The sequence below is a fragment of the Glycine max genome, chromosome 20 (assembly GCF_000004515.6).
Source record: "Glycine max cultivar Williams 82 chromosome 20, Glycine_max_v4.0, whole genome shotgun sequence".
In the NCBI taxonomy this organism is placed as follows: domain Eukaryota; kingdom Viridiplantae; phylum Streptophyta; class Magnoliopsida; order Fabales; family Fabaceae; genus Glycine; species Glycine max.
In genome coordinates, this window is record NC_038256.2 from 34,641,294 (window position 1) to 34,655,600 (window position 14,307).

Genomic DNA, 14,307 nt, shown 5'->3' on the forward strand with positions numbered 1-14,307 from the left:
TAAGAGAGCATTTTTATTGTAATAAAAGAAAAATTAATCGAAAAAATAAAATTCTTATTTCTCCCATGAAAAAGTTCTCATGAGAAACAAATTTAAAAACATGTACGGCAAATATCTTTTATTAGGAATGTTGTTTTTTTAAATTGATACAAAACATGTTAAGTTTGCCGACCTATGATTTTTGGGAATAAAAAATTTACCACTGTCAAACTCTCCCTTAATCTTACATTGAGGAGATAAAATCACAATTAATTTGAGATGTTTTTTTCTCTTATTACACTATTATATTGGGAAAGGATATAATACAAATGCGAAAAGAACGCTTACGCAAGCAGAAATTACCGTGACATGTTGCGTGAAAGGAAAGCTCCACAAACATCAACACGTCTCTTTTTGCGGGTATGAATCACTTGGGCTTAACTATATTGTTGGTTTTGCGTCATTGTCTACTTTGATGTTGTTGTTGTTGTTGTATTGTATGCCTCATTTTATATTACGATTATTTCATGTTGCTTTTATGTTTGAACTAACTTGGTTTCAAAGCTGTTAGAACTATTTTCTGGAATCACAGATAGGGTTACTGACTGCAAACTGCTTGATAAAACGACTGAATGAAACTTTATTGCATGAACAACTACTTGAATACATAATTTGTACAAATTGGACTGCTTGAGTGAATTCATATTATGCACTGCTGTGCTGAACCTTTTCAACTCTCACTTGAAACTGCAATTTTAAATTGTTGCTCAATAGAGTACAGAATATAACATAACAAGCCACAGAGGGGAATACTATTGCTATGTTCTCAAGTTGAGTTTTCTAGCGAAATAAAAGGAAGCCTCATGAATTTTATTTTCTGCCCACACATTTGGTTTTGGATTATATTTGTTGAATTTGATATAATCCATCTGTTTAGTCGAGAGATTGGAATCAGTAAAAAAAAAATTAGGTGACTGAGTTTCAGTTACAGAAAGTCACTTTTTATTAACTTGCACTGTGATTCGAGGTTGAAGACTTGAAGCATATTATGTGTGTTTGATTAAATGTCTAAATAGTGTGTGATCCTTGTTTTCCTGTTTAGTTCTGGATTCCTAATCTTTATTCTGATGGCTCAGTTTCGATCATCCTGTGAGAACCTTTTTTAAATGGTGACTAAATTATTGGACTTTGAAGTTATGAAGTATGAGATTGGCTCATTCTTCAAATTTTGGCATGGGATTTGAACTTTTTGCTGTGATTAATTGGGAATCAAACGTTTATGAGAGTAACCATGCATTCTCATAATCCATGGGTCATGCCAGGCTGTTCGATTCAGTTCAAATTTATTAGAGATATTTTGTTTGACCCTGGTTATAAGCTTTTCTTTTAGGTCTTGATACATCAATACTAAAATCATATTTTTCTGCATTTTTGCTGATTGAAAGTGATATGAAATTGTGGGCTGTTGGAAGGTTTTGTGAATTAAATAATTTTATTAAAATAAACAATTAAGAAGACAGGTTCCCTTATTTCTTCATTTGTTCAACTAATCTATTTCACCTTTTTGTTTAGTTTTGCTTAGGCCTGAGGGCTTCCATTATGTCTTAATTTGACTTCCTGTTTACATTGCTGGCTCTATTTCATTAATGACTAACTTTGTAAATTCAATTCAGAGCTAGAGAACCTATTGATCCCTGACCATTGCATTCTATGTCTCTTAACAGTGTTGCCTTGGCTCACCCTTGCTTGGATGATACATAACACTTGAAGCATTAGACCTGCAGGTGCTACAACATATATTTGTAAATGCTTGGTGTCTCATTGGCGTGTAAAATTACTAACATAAGCCATAATCTACTCAGCCTCCTTGATAAATGTAAATCAATTCTTGAACTGAAGCAACTGCATGCTGTTGTGATCTCCTGTGGCTTATCTCAAGATGACCCATTTATATCCAAAATTCTTTGTTTTTCTGCTCTGTCCAATTCAGGCGACATTAACTATTCCTACAGGGTATTCTCCCAGCTTTCCAGTCCAACAATTTTTAGCTGGAATACAATCATAAGAGGATACTCAAACAGCAAAAATCCAATCCAATCCCTATCCATTTTTCTAAAGATGCTGCGACTTGGGGTTGCACCAGATTATCTTACATACCCATTTCTTGTGAAGGCATCAGCGCGCCTTTTAAACCAGGAAACTGGTGTATCTGTGCATGCCCACATTATAAAAACTGGGCATGAATCTGATAGGTTTATCCAGAATTCTTTGATTCACATGTATGCTGCTTGCGGGAATAGTATGTGGGCTCAAAAGGTATTTGATAGTATACAGCAAAAAAATGTGGTTTCATGGAATTCCATGTTGGATGGTTATGCTAAGTGTGGAGAAATGGTTATGGCTCAAAAAGCTTTTGAGTCCATGTCAGAAAAGGATGTTCGGTCGTGGAGCTCTTTGATTGATGGTTATGTTAAGGCTGGGGAATACAGTGAAGCTATGGCCATCTTTGAAAAGATGCAGTCTGCTGGGCCTAAAGCCAATGAAGTAACCATGGTGAGTGTCTCATGTGCCTGTGCACACATGGGTGCTTTAGAAAAGGGGAGAATGATATACAAGTACATAGTTGACAATGGACTGCCACTGACATTGGTCTTGCAGACTTCTCTTGTGGACATGTATGCCAAATGTGGGGCAATAGAGGAGGCTTTGCTTATATTCCGCCGTGTCTCTAAGAGTCAAACTGACGTGTTGATTTGGAATGCAGTGATTGGAGGTCTTGCAACACATGGATTGGTTGAAGAATCCCTTAAATTGTTTAAGGAAATGCAAATAGTTGGTATCTGTCCTGATGAGGTCACATACTTGTGCTTGTTGGCTGCCTGTGCCCATGGAGGGTTAGTTAAAGAAGCATGGTTCTTCTTTGAGAGTCTTAGTAAATGTGGCATGACACCTACAAGTGAGCACTATGCTTGCATGGTAGATGTGCTGGCACGTGCAGGTCAGTTAACCACTGCATACCAATTTATTTGTCAAATGCCCACAGAACCAACAGCTTCCATGTTAGGTGCCCTTCTTAGTGGGTGTATTAACCATAGAAATTTAGCTCTTGCAGAAATAGTTGGCAGGAAGCTTATTGAGCTAGAACCAAATCATGATGGTAGATATATTGGCTTATCAAATATGTATGCGGTTGACAAACGCTGGGATGATGCGAGAAGCATGAGAGAAGCTATGGAGAGAAGAGGGGTTAAAAAATCACCTGGGTTTAGTTTTGTTGAAATATCTGGAGTCCTTCATAGATTTATTGCTCATGATAAAACACATCCTGATTCAGAGGAAACTTATTTTATGCTAAATTTTGTTGTCTATCAAATGAAACTTAGCTGTCACGAAGACAATCAGGAAAGATCGCTGAATGATACATCAATGGAAGATGACTTGCTTCTCTTTTGAGTAGATGGTGTTAAAAGTTTGTAGCAATTTAAATTTTTGAAAGAATTATAGCAAATAATCTATAGCTCTATACTATTTATAATCAGAAGTGCTCTTGGTTTATGGGTTTAGCAAAATGTCTTCACTTCACATTAAGTCCTTTATAAGTTTTTTTGGAGTTCAGAGATTTTTCCTGCTTTAAAATGGAGGCATCATTCTCCCACTGTAAATTTTTTTATCAAAGAAAGAAAGAAATTCATGCAAAATGTACGTTACATCTCGCTGAATGTAAAATTTGAACTGTAACTATCAGTTAATGAGTGGGGAAAAAATTGTACGCCCGAGTTAGACGTATTGCTTCTTTTTATGTAATGTATTTTTATCGTTCGTTACTATTGCAGATATATCCTCAGCTAAAACCAAAATGTTAAGTGGCCAGTATGACGTGAGTTTAATCAAATTGATGTTATTGGAATTGGATATAGTGATTGCAACAAATTATATTTAGTATTCTTGTTGTCTGAAATGAACTTGATATTCCCGGTTCAGATTTTTTGCTTGCTGATATTTCGTTTGTACAAGGTAGCAACATCAAGGTTTTTTTTATTTAAGAAGTTTAATTTTTATTTTTTAGATTATGTGATGGTAATTGACTGAAAGTGAAATTATTTTCTTCTCCGTTTCACCGTTATTCTGTGAAACAGATTCTTTTTTCCCCTTTATTTAAGAGGGTGCGAATGCGACTTCTTTACTTTAATATTCCAGATATTGATGAGTAGATGCTGTTCCATCTCGTCATATGAAATTGGAACTCTTGTGCTTCGCGTGTACAAATCCATATAGTATACATATTTGAACAAAACTTCAAGATTAAGCATGCAGTGGTTGACGTTTACTTTTGACATGAATAATTGACAAAATAGTTATCCTCAAGCTAAACTTTTTGATCTTCTGTTTTGTGTAGCTCAAACTTAACTGCTTTTGGTTCCTATAACAGCATATTACTTCTTTTTTGTTATTTAGAGAACTTGTATCCCGGGAAGATTAGAGGACACATTTGGATCAAAGTTATTCATTGCCATTGGTGGCTCTGCTATTGACATTCTACATCTTGATTTGTTTGTGTATCCTTCAGAACATGTTGCCCTTCCTCTTTGCTTTTTCCCCATAGAAGAATATACACGCCAGCAATAACCAAGGCAGATCCTGCCAAACTGCTTATTGCAGATAGAGATACATTAGGTGCGGTGGAATGTAGAAAGGGTGGAATCATGAAAGTGATTAAAGAAACCAACCTTCCCAGGTAAATTTCCTCCTTTAGTACAGAGAAATCAAGCGTGGCCACAAATATCTGCATAAGGGGGGTAAAAGCTGCTGTAAAAACTGGACCCCTTTGTTTAACACACCATGACATTGCCACATAGCATAAGCCCGATCCTATCAATCCCTGGGCTCACATAAACAACAGATTTTAATATTAAGGCTTGAACAGGTACTCAGGATTTTTATCTTCTACTTGAAATGCAAATCGATATTCAGATTTGAACTGAATTTGCAAAGAAACAGACTATTTCATTTTTGGATCTGCCTTCTTTTTTTTGGATATGCAGAAACAGACTATTTCAAAATAATTTAGAATGATGTATGTTATTATAAAGAATATACTTACAGCATATGCAACACTCATTATTTCAAGCTTTCCTTTGAGAATCCACGAAGCATTATTTCTCTTGAAGACCAAAGTTAATGTCGCTGATTGAATGGCAGCAAAAAGTGACAAAATAGCTGTACTAGAGTATTGACATGGGTATTTTTTGCTAATCTTTGCTTGTATAATGAACCATGAAGACCACAGGAGGCAACCTAGAGTCAGAAGTATGGAGCCTACAATCCATTTCTCTAACTTGGCAGCTGGAAGCGTGCTTGTAATTTTGTTTGCTATGTGTTGAGATTGTGGGTTGATAAGGGGCATTCCTTTATAAAGGACCAATAACAAAGCTCCACCAATGCACACCAAAGTTCCCATGACTTTGGCTTTACCACTCTTGCTTTGCATGTTCACCTTCTCTACCCTAGAAAAATTTCAAGCCAAAGGATCAAAAGTATTTTTCTTGTATTCCACAATCAATTAATATCCTTTTGTTTAACTTACCCAAATGGCACTGCCATAATGAACGTAAATACAGGCACCATGTTGAGGAACGCACATGAGAATGTGGCAGACGTATATTCAAGTCCAAGAAGAAATAAGTATTGAGGAATTGTTATTCTGAAAAGCATTAATTAAATATTAAAATCATAAACTGTGATATGCTGTGATTTTGCTAGCCACTAAGCACTAGTTATTATATTACAATTATAAGTAACATAAATACAAAACCAGAAGCGTATTGGTTACAAATTACAATACTGCTTACCCAAGAATAGCACTGAGGAAAAGGAGACATATTATGTGAACCTCCAGTTTGTGTTTCCTGTAAAAAGTATAAAACTGCTTTATCCTGTCATTTGTAAAATTTTGAGAGTCCTAGAAGAAAATTTGTGTCACCAAAACAAAGGACTTATACCCATGATAACAAAACGAGGGCAAGAATATTAACCAAAGGCATATGTTGATTTTTTTCTCCTCTAAGTATGGTTGGCTATATAGATAAAACAATGTTATAATAAATGAAATTGGTTCTTGCCTTTCATAGATGCAGGCAATAGGTGCCATGAAGATAAATGAAATTGCCTGTCGATATGTTATAATGGACATGTAGTCCATTCCTTCATTAAGAACCTTCTTCAGAAGTAAATTGACAAAAGCCAGAGCCAAGTTAACTAGAATCATGATGGAAACTGGCTTGCACAATTGATGGCAATGTGTCAACATCATGAACTTTTTTTTTTTATTTTGCACTTTGTTGTTTGTTATGTTTTATAAGAATGGTGTAATGTCTGCCAACTTCTCCAATTTATAGAGGAATTCAGTAGCCACCCAGAGCAGGGGAACAAACATGCATGATGATATATTCCTCATCAGATCAACATTCTCCATTCAATATTCCAGAGCTTATTATTTGCTAGTTTTTAATTTCTCACGGTGGAAATTTACATGTGTTCTTCCAGACCAACTTCTAAGATGAGATATTCGTTCATAGTCATTGATTCACTTCAGACTTAGGTAAATAGGGAACAACATATCAGATTTATCATATCAACATTTTTTCGGTCAAATTGTCATATTTTTACGTTGATTCCTTTCACATTCCCTTTGCTAGAATTTTCAGCACCTGAGATCAGTAAAATAAAGTGTTAATAAATTAGATCACGTGTTATTTTATCAAACACCAATTGACCTCAGAATTAGCTTCTTATCTTCTGAATAAGTATAATCCAACCCATGACACCGTTCTTTGAACCATTAGCTTCTTATCCTAGTGAATATGTGTTTGTAGTAGAATTTCACTAGTGGTTGCTACTTATAAGCAACGTTACAAAGTAGAAACAGACATGACATATTGTCTCCCATTTCTTTTGCTAACTGGGAATCTGTTCTTCCGATTTATTTGCCACGTTACTTATTTTATTTATTTGTTTTATTGCAAGCAAGAACAAGATGTCAAATCTAGAGAGAGAGCAGAAAGTTGAAGGATGCTATCTGACTGGAATGCATATTGCAGACGTGGAAAAAATGGTTCTTCATGTATTTACTACTTAGACTATAGTTTCATCACATCATAATCAAATTATATAATCGGGTGAATTTGTTTAAATTTAAAAAAATAAATAAATATTTTTTAAAAGAAATAGATAAGATTTACTTCTTAAAATTAATAAAAAAAAATATTTTTTAAGCAGAAATAATTTAGGTAAACAAATTAAAAAATAAAAAGTTGATCTAAAATTTGATCTAAAATAAATTTTTATTTTAACACATAAGTTTAAACAAATTGATCTAAAATCTAATGCTCATCGAACTTGATAGTTCTGGGAATACAATTTATGCACAGTTTTCATCACTCAACATATCTTAGTAACGATTTGGTGGGAGGAAATTATTGGAATGCATTCGAAACATATGGGAATGGAAATAAGTCATTTCTACTTTTTATTCGTGGGTTTTTGAAAAAGAACAAAGTAAAAAAATTCAAACCAAGAGAATGGATATTTCTTCAATATAGGAAAAGACATTTCATCATGAAAATGAAGGGATACCCATACCATTTCCCCCCTAAAGAATTTCATTTCACTTTTTTAATTTTTTTATCCTATTTGAATTTTTTTTTATTGGCAAAGATAAATATATATATATATAAGGAAGTACCAGGGGTACTGATTACAATGTTAGACTCCATAAAAATGGTTCCTCAATTAGACAACATAAGTCTGATTGGGAACCAAACTATGGGAAGATGAGTATACATGTGTTTTGATCCAAAAAATCTAATCCCTACTGCTGCAAAAAATGTTATCGGAGGTTACTCGACCATTGATTAAAATGCAATGTGAAATCCTTCTCCAAATTATGAAGCCAAGTCCACATTAGGAAAGTCGCGTCTTCAAACAGTTTGTTTCCATCAAATGTTGTGTCGAAAAATAAGATTTTGTTTCTAAGCTGCCAAGTGGACCATGTTATAGCCAACCACCAATATTGCCACCTCCTATTCCTAATGCCTTCAACCTGCAAAAAGGAGTACTGCATGAAGTGATGTTTTGTGCTCAATGGAGGGGCACCCTTCATATTTATCTAAGACATTGTTTCCCACCATAAAGGTTGGATCTTAATGCAGTAGATAAAAAGATGGGGTGCATCCTTTTCCATCCTTCTGCAAAAGGGGCATGTTATATCCAAAATCTGCACTAGTCTAGCCCGCAAATTTGATTTTGTAGGTAGTCTGTCCCTAAATAACCTTCATGCAAAAACTGCTATTTTACTAAGAATCTTGATTTTCCATAGCTCCTCAAAACATTCCTCAGTACTCTCAACTGATGCCTCCTCCCAAAACATTGAATAAGCACTATGTGTAGAATAGATATCCGACGAGTCTGCTGCCCATTCCCAGCTATCAGATCCCTGATTGTAAATAGACTTACCTTCAACTTCAGAAAGAAAAGTGATAGTCAATTCAATTTCACTATCGAACAACGGTCTTCTCCAATTAAAATTCCACTCCCAACCAGAGTTATTATGCTTCCCCAATTGTCCAATAAGCTGGTTTTGTTGAGAAGAGATCATGTAGAGCCTAGGATACTTTTTAGCTAGTGATTGCTCATGACAAATCCACCTATCCTCCCAAAATTTTACCTTATCCCCAGCTTCTACCTTCCATTTGAGTTCATGTTGTAGGATCTTATCATGGTGTGAATGATGAATAGCTCTTTTTAAGTCTCTCCTCCATATTGACCGGAGATTTGAACTTTCCTCTTCGGTTAAACCCCTCCATCCCCATATTTAGCCTCCAAAACTATAACCTATAAAGCCCCTTGGTGCTGCATAAGATTCCACATCCATTTACTAAGAAGGGCCAAATTAAAAGTGTTGATATCTTTGATGCCTAAACCCTTGTCTTTGGGTAGACACACTAAAAGTGAATGTTTTTAATCAAAACGAAGAATCAACTTTATTTATTCTTTGATTAAATTGAAATTTTGGTCCCTGTAGCTAACATTATTTATTGATTGTCTGAATAAGAAAATTCTACCATTTAATCCATGCACTTAACACATTACTTTTTTTTATTCCCTGTATAAAAAAAACTTTAACACCATTATAACTTTAATAAACTAGAGTAATTTGCTAAAACAATTGTAGAGATCAATATGTTAAAAAAATTATAGGACTAAATAATTATAAGGACCTAAATTTATAATTTAAACATTGAGACTAGCATATAGAAACCAGGAGTATACACTAAGTTCCTTCAGCTCTTGACAGTAAAGCTATACAAGAACACCTATAAGCTCGTGCAAAACAAACCAGCCACGTATTTAATCTCAAACGAGAGTAGAAGTCAATGTAGTCAGAGTATTTGAACATCCAAACTCCGAAACTCAAGCAAAGCAAGGTACACTATTTAAACAAGCATATAGGTGTATGATACATGAAAATTTAGAAACATCAAGGGGCATAAAATTGACTACAGCACTAATCATAGGTGTATGATACATGAAAATTTAGAAACATCAAGGGGCATAAAATTGACTACAGCACTAATCATTCATCATTCGCATTGTGACGGCTCCTTCTCTTTTCTGATTTACTGACATTCCTACCCTTCCTCCTTGAATCAGTGTCAGATGATGATGAGGCCCTCTTGTTCTTTCGCTTGTGCCTTCTTATGGAATCTTCAGAGGAATCAGAATCTGATAGTCGGCTTCTCCTTCTCCTCTTCTCCTTCCTACTCTTTCTATGCCTGTGCCTATACTCATCGTCTTCATCTGAAGAATTGTCCCTCTTCCTCCTGGGTTCCCACCTTCTCTTCCTCCTCCTCCTTTCTTCACCTGAATCATCGGAATCACTAACTTCCCTCTTGGCACTCCTCCTCTTTGACCTACCTCTCTTTCTCCTCTTGCCTGAATCTTCGTCTGATCCATCATCATCCAAATCCCCTTTCTTTCTAGAAGAACCTCTCTTCCCACTAATTTTCTTCCCAGACCTTTCAGCAATAATTCTCTCAATCTCCGAATCAATCTCAGAATCTGAACTTTCACTATCCTCCTCCTCCTCCTCTTCAGAGCTCTCAACATTGCTTCCCCTATCCACCTTGCCAGCCTTCAACTTTTTATCCAATCCAACCAACCCCACAGGCTGCATTGCTTCAGGATCCTTCTCATTTTCATCCTTGATTTTCACATAGTTCTTGCACTGAAACTTGAGGTGCCCAACACGGCCACACTTTTTGCAGGCCCCACGGGATACATCCACCTCAGCATTTGTTATCTTAGCAAGCTGTAGAAGCCCCTGGAAGCTAGCATATGCATTCTCAGCATCAGGTTCTGCATTTGGCAGATTTTGAGAAGAATCCTTCTTATCTTCCTTATTGGGTGCATAAGGGTCGTAGCCAATGGCACTTTGCCATATGCCATGGGTTTGAAGCGCTGCACTGCTGTGAACCCTATTGTTCGCAGGCATACGAACCCTTCCTGCTGTGGCTGGCATCTTGAGGTTTCAATTCGAATCCCTCACCTGCGAAGAGAAAAAGAAACTTAACCATCAGGAACTGAAACAAGGCTTAAAAAAAACAGAAGCAAGAAAAGATTCTATCTCTTTCCCAGTAAAGGAATGTAACCTTCCAGGGGTCAAGTCTATTTTGTGTAAAGAAGACTATATTCAACATAAAACAAATATATAGTAGTTCAAAAGCAACAATTGCTAAAACAGGTCAGAAAAGATTACATTGTTAAGACATTTATTGTATTTTCCTATAATTAGTTATAATGGTATACCACACAACATTTTCTCAATTTCTGTTATTAAATAGCAATTGTTCTTTCATCCAATTTCAAGATATTACAAGTTCTACAATTCTTCCTCAATAATAACTCTAATATGACCAGCCCATTGTGATCCATATCATGAAGTAGACTGCAAGGTGCAAACATGCATAATATTGAGTGATAATTCTTGTTCACAAACAAAGGTACAGCCACCAGAGTGGCACTGAACTACTGGTCCCCAATAAGATAAAGCTCTGGACCATGGTCGATTATAAGCATAACCAGACTTAGACAATCATAATCAACAGTTACTACAATAACTGTCATAAAAGCCCCCATCACATGAAACTAAAATCACAAGTAACAACTGAAGCATATCATGAATTCATCCAACACTTTATCATTGGAATAGCCGTGGTGTGTGATATTCTATAATCTGTGTTCTTAACACACAGTTGTTGTCTGCAAATATTATTAGTTTATCAAAACCGGTTTTGAAAAGGCTTAGTTTGGTGGAAACCATGGATTAGTTTGGTTTTATTTTTCCCAAACCAAGCCCACCCCTAACTTTACCATACACTATATATGCTTTGGTCGGATTTATATCATGCAGATTATATAATATGCTTTGTTAGCATTTGAAAACACACCCAAAACTTGACAATTTGTGCAGGCTCCCAATTTCAACGGACCAAAACAAAATTTATTTATCCATGACACAGCAAGGAGGAAGATCTTGGGTTAGACAATTCATCAAACAATGTGTCCTTAATCGAAGATTCAAATCAACCAGATACTCATATACATTGTCAATGACTAGATTACTGAATCTACAACCACCGCCAACACACACACACGCACACGTTAATTCCATACGTTCAACCAGGTCACAACCTCATTTAATTCATTGCCTTAACACATTTCGGTATTTTCATAAAACACCTAAAATCTATATAAAGAAAAACATACAATTCAAAGAGTCAGCCATATTCATTTATCCATGAGCACTGCTCAAAAGTTCAAACAAAAATCAGGAAATACGCAAGTGTGGAGCAGTGAAAGGATCATACTGTCACATCTTAACAAAGAATCGACATGAATAGAGAATATAAATTATAACTAGTTATCAAAAATAAACTGGAAGGAAGGATATAGAAAAATCAATTCATAAGAGAGACAGAGAGAGAGGACGCAAAAACCATGAAAACAAACGAAAAAGCATACGCAACTAAAGCAAGATACTAATATTCAGCGATTCGGCAAACAAACGAAAAGCATACGGAGAAAACATGACATGATTTAGGATCAGAGAGAAGAGAGAGAAAAAGAGAATCAGAATCGCGTACTAACCTTGATTTGCGAGGTGAACGAAGAGATTGGCGAGGAGAGAAAGATTGAATCAGAAAGGTGATTGAGATTTGGAATGGGAAGAGTGAATTAGGGTTCGTGAAGAAGAAATTGGGGTTTTGCTTGCGGAGAAGGGGAAGAGACCAGAGGGCGGAGACACGTTCCCAGAATTCGAGAAACTGAAACCAAATTGGGTCACTTCGTGTGCACGGAATTGCTATCCAAAATATTTAAAACGCATTTATATGTGATGTTATCCATTCGTTTTTAGTTTTAAATTTTTAAAAAAACCAAAATCAGTTTTAAGTTTAAACTAATTGTTTTTAGTTTTTTTTTTAAATATTGTAAATTAAAGATAAATAAAATGATTTAATAATTTTATTTTATCTCTCACTACTAAAAAATACAATATAAAATAAATATCGATACAAAAATAATTAAATCTACTAGAAAATAATAAAGTAACAAATAATTTTATATATATATATATATATCACTAACAATGATAACAATGACAAAATTAATGATGAGATTAAGGTGGTAGCAATTGTTGTAGTGGTGGTGAACATAGGGATAACCATAATGTATTTTTTAGAACTAAAAATTAAATTTACAATTTATTTTATTTATTTATTTTTGTTAAACACGACGGCTCATTCTGAAAATTATATTTGAAAAGAAAAAATTATTTTATCTTATTTATTTAGTTTAATTTAGTATTTATATTGTTAAAAAAGTTAATATAGACTCTTAATTTTTAAATTATCTTAGTTTTTTTTTTTAATTTTGGATCCTATAAAATTTCTTTTATTGATTTTGGTCCTTGTTATTTCTATTGCATTCCCTTTAATATATCTATTTTTTATTTTAGTCTTTATAATATTTTGTTCATTTTGAAGTAATCTTTTTGAAAAATATTTGATAGGAAATAAAATAAAAAACAAACATATTAAAAGCACTAAAATAATTGAATCTTTTCACATTATATGTGTATTTCAATATTTTTTTGTATGTTTTAACATTCTCCGTATTATTATATCTACACACATTAGTGTCATGTCTTCACATATTGTAAAATGCCAACTTGTAATGTGGGAGATCAATGATCTCTTAGTCCAATAATGGATCTCAAAAGGTTCAAGAGGTTCATCCACGATCTCTTCATAAGAATTAAAGGGTTATTCTTCTTACACTAGCCCAATTTCCTTTACATCCAACATATTTTTAATAATTCTAACTTTATCCTTTTTTTAACTTCTTATTCATTCCTTTCTTTATCCTTTTCTTCTTACACCATTCACTATCTTGGATGTTGGTTGAGCTCCTCTTTCCGTTGTGGTTGGTTTCGTCGAGGTGCATTTTGTGGTGGTTGATTACATGCTGCATTGAGTTTGTGGTTATCATCATGGTGGGTGTTGAGCTGACAACGACGAAAGAGGTTAGTTTTTAACATCTGCGAACGATCCATATGTACCATACAAATTAACAATCTGTCTAAGTTACGAAAATTTTAATTTTTTAAATTTTAGTTAAATAACAAAAAATTGTGATATTGTATAAGAAAATTGTGTGTGTGTGTGTGTGCGCGCGCGCACGCTTATCAGTTTCAATGTAATATACTATTATATGTATCAAAAAAATAATAAAATTGTGTCATACTATATTTTAAAAAACATATTTATTGATATATCCACATAAATGTTACAATAGTATTTTTTTATTGTTACATTAATAGTTTTTGTCAAGTGTAGAAAATTTTAAAATAAATTTTTACATTGAAGTTTTTTAAATAAATAAATTTAGATATAAATAATTAGAATTAATTAAAAGTAATAACAATTCATAGATTTTATTAAGAGATAAATTATTATTATTATTATATATATATATATAGAAGTATGAATTATTATATGTCAATCTGTATAGGCTATACATATGGAATTTCATTAGTTGCATTAGTTATAACCATAATTTTAAAATTTGCACATTAATATTAATTAATGGCATCATTCAAATAATAGTTGAGTTTCATATTTCATAAAAAAAATATCCTTTAATTTTGTTACTGAAGAAGTAACTAAAAAATTTACAATATTTTTAAACATATTCCAATTATGTTTTTCTTCT

The 14,307-nt window shown here is 33.9% G+C and overlaps 3 protein-coding genes and 2 long non-coding RNA genes across 6 annotated transcripts; 3 read left to right on the top strand and 2 right to left on the bottom strand.

Moving 5' to 3' along the window:
* Positions 1-230: 230 nt before the first annotated feature.
* LOC100801523 (pentatricopeptide repeat-containing protein At5g08305) lies at positions 231-3,542 on the top strand. 2 transcript variants are annotated; one of them, XM_026127288.2, is made up of 3 exons: positions 231-399; positions 1,704-2,977; positions 3,092-3,542. In XM_026127288.2, exons 2-3 carry the CDS (start codon positions 1,786-1,788, stop codon positions 3,430-3,432), a joined length of 1,533 nt encoding a protein of 510 aa, XP_025983073.1. In that variant the 5' UTR covers positions 231-399; positions 1,704-1,785; the 3' UTR covers positions 3,433-3,542. The 2 variants fall into 2 exon arrangements, with proteins under 2 accessions (XP_025983073.1, XP_003555200.1); XM_003555152.5 differs by having other exon boundaries at positions 233-399; positions 1,704-3,542.
* A 732-nt stretch (positions 3,543-4,274) lies between these two features.
* On the bottom strand, positions 4,275-6,825 carry LOC100802053 (WAT1-related protein At3g30340). The gene is made up of 6 exons (XM_041013206.1): positions 6,099-6,825; positions 5,829-5,885; positions 5,564-5,680; positions 5,081-5,483; positions 4,707-4,858; positions 4,275-4,625 (listed from the first exon to the last, which is right to left on the bottom strand). Exons 1-6 carry the CDS (start codon positions 6,287-6,289, stop codon positions 4,505-4,507), a joined length of 1,041 nt encoding a protein of 346 aa, XP_040869140.1. The 5' UTR covers positions 6,290-6,825; the 3' UTR covers positions 4,275-4,504.
* Positions 4,579-5,722, top strand: LOC121174278 (uncharacterized). Its single transcript, XR_005890256.1, has 2 exons — positions 4,579-4,714; positions 5,260-5,722. It is a non-coding gene; the product is annotated as an uncharacterized lncRNA (long non-coding RNA).
* Positions 6,826-9,143: 2,318 nt separating the features above from the next.
* Positions 9,144-10,034, top strand: LOC113000748 (uncharacterized). The gene is made up of 2 exons (XR_003266049.2): positions 9,144-9,486; positions 9,552-10,034. It is a non-coding gene; the product is annotated as an uncharacterized lncRNA (long non-coding RNA).
* LOC100788298 (CAX-interacting protein 4) lies at positions 9,448-12,419 on the bottom strand. Its single transcript, XM_006605786.4, has 2 exons — positions 12,184-12,419; positions 9,448-10,582 (listed from the first exon to the last, which is right to left on the bottom strand). Exon 2 carries the CDS (start codon positions 10,553-10,555, stop codon positions 9,611-9,613), a length of 945 nt encoding a protein of 314 aa, XP_006605849.1. The 5' UTR covers positions 10,556-10,582; positions 12,184-12,419; the 3' UTR covers positions 9,448-9,610.
* Positions 12,420-14,307: the final 1,888 nt, after the last annotated feature.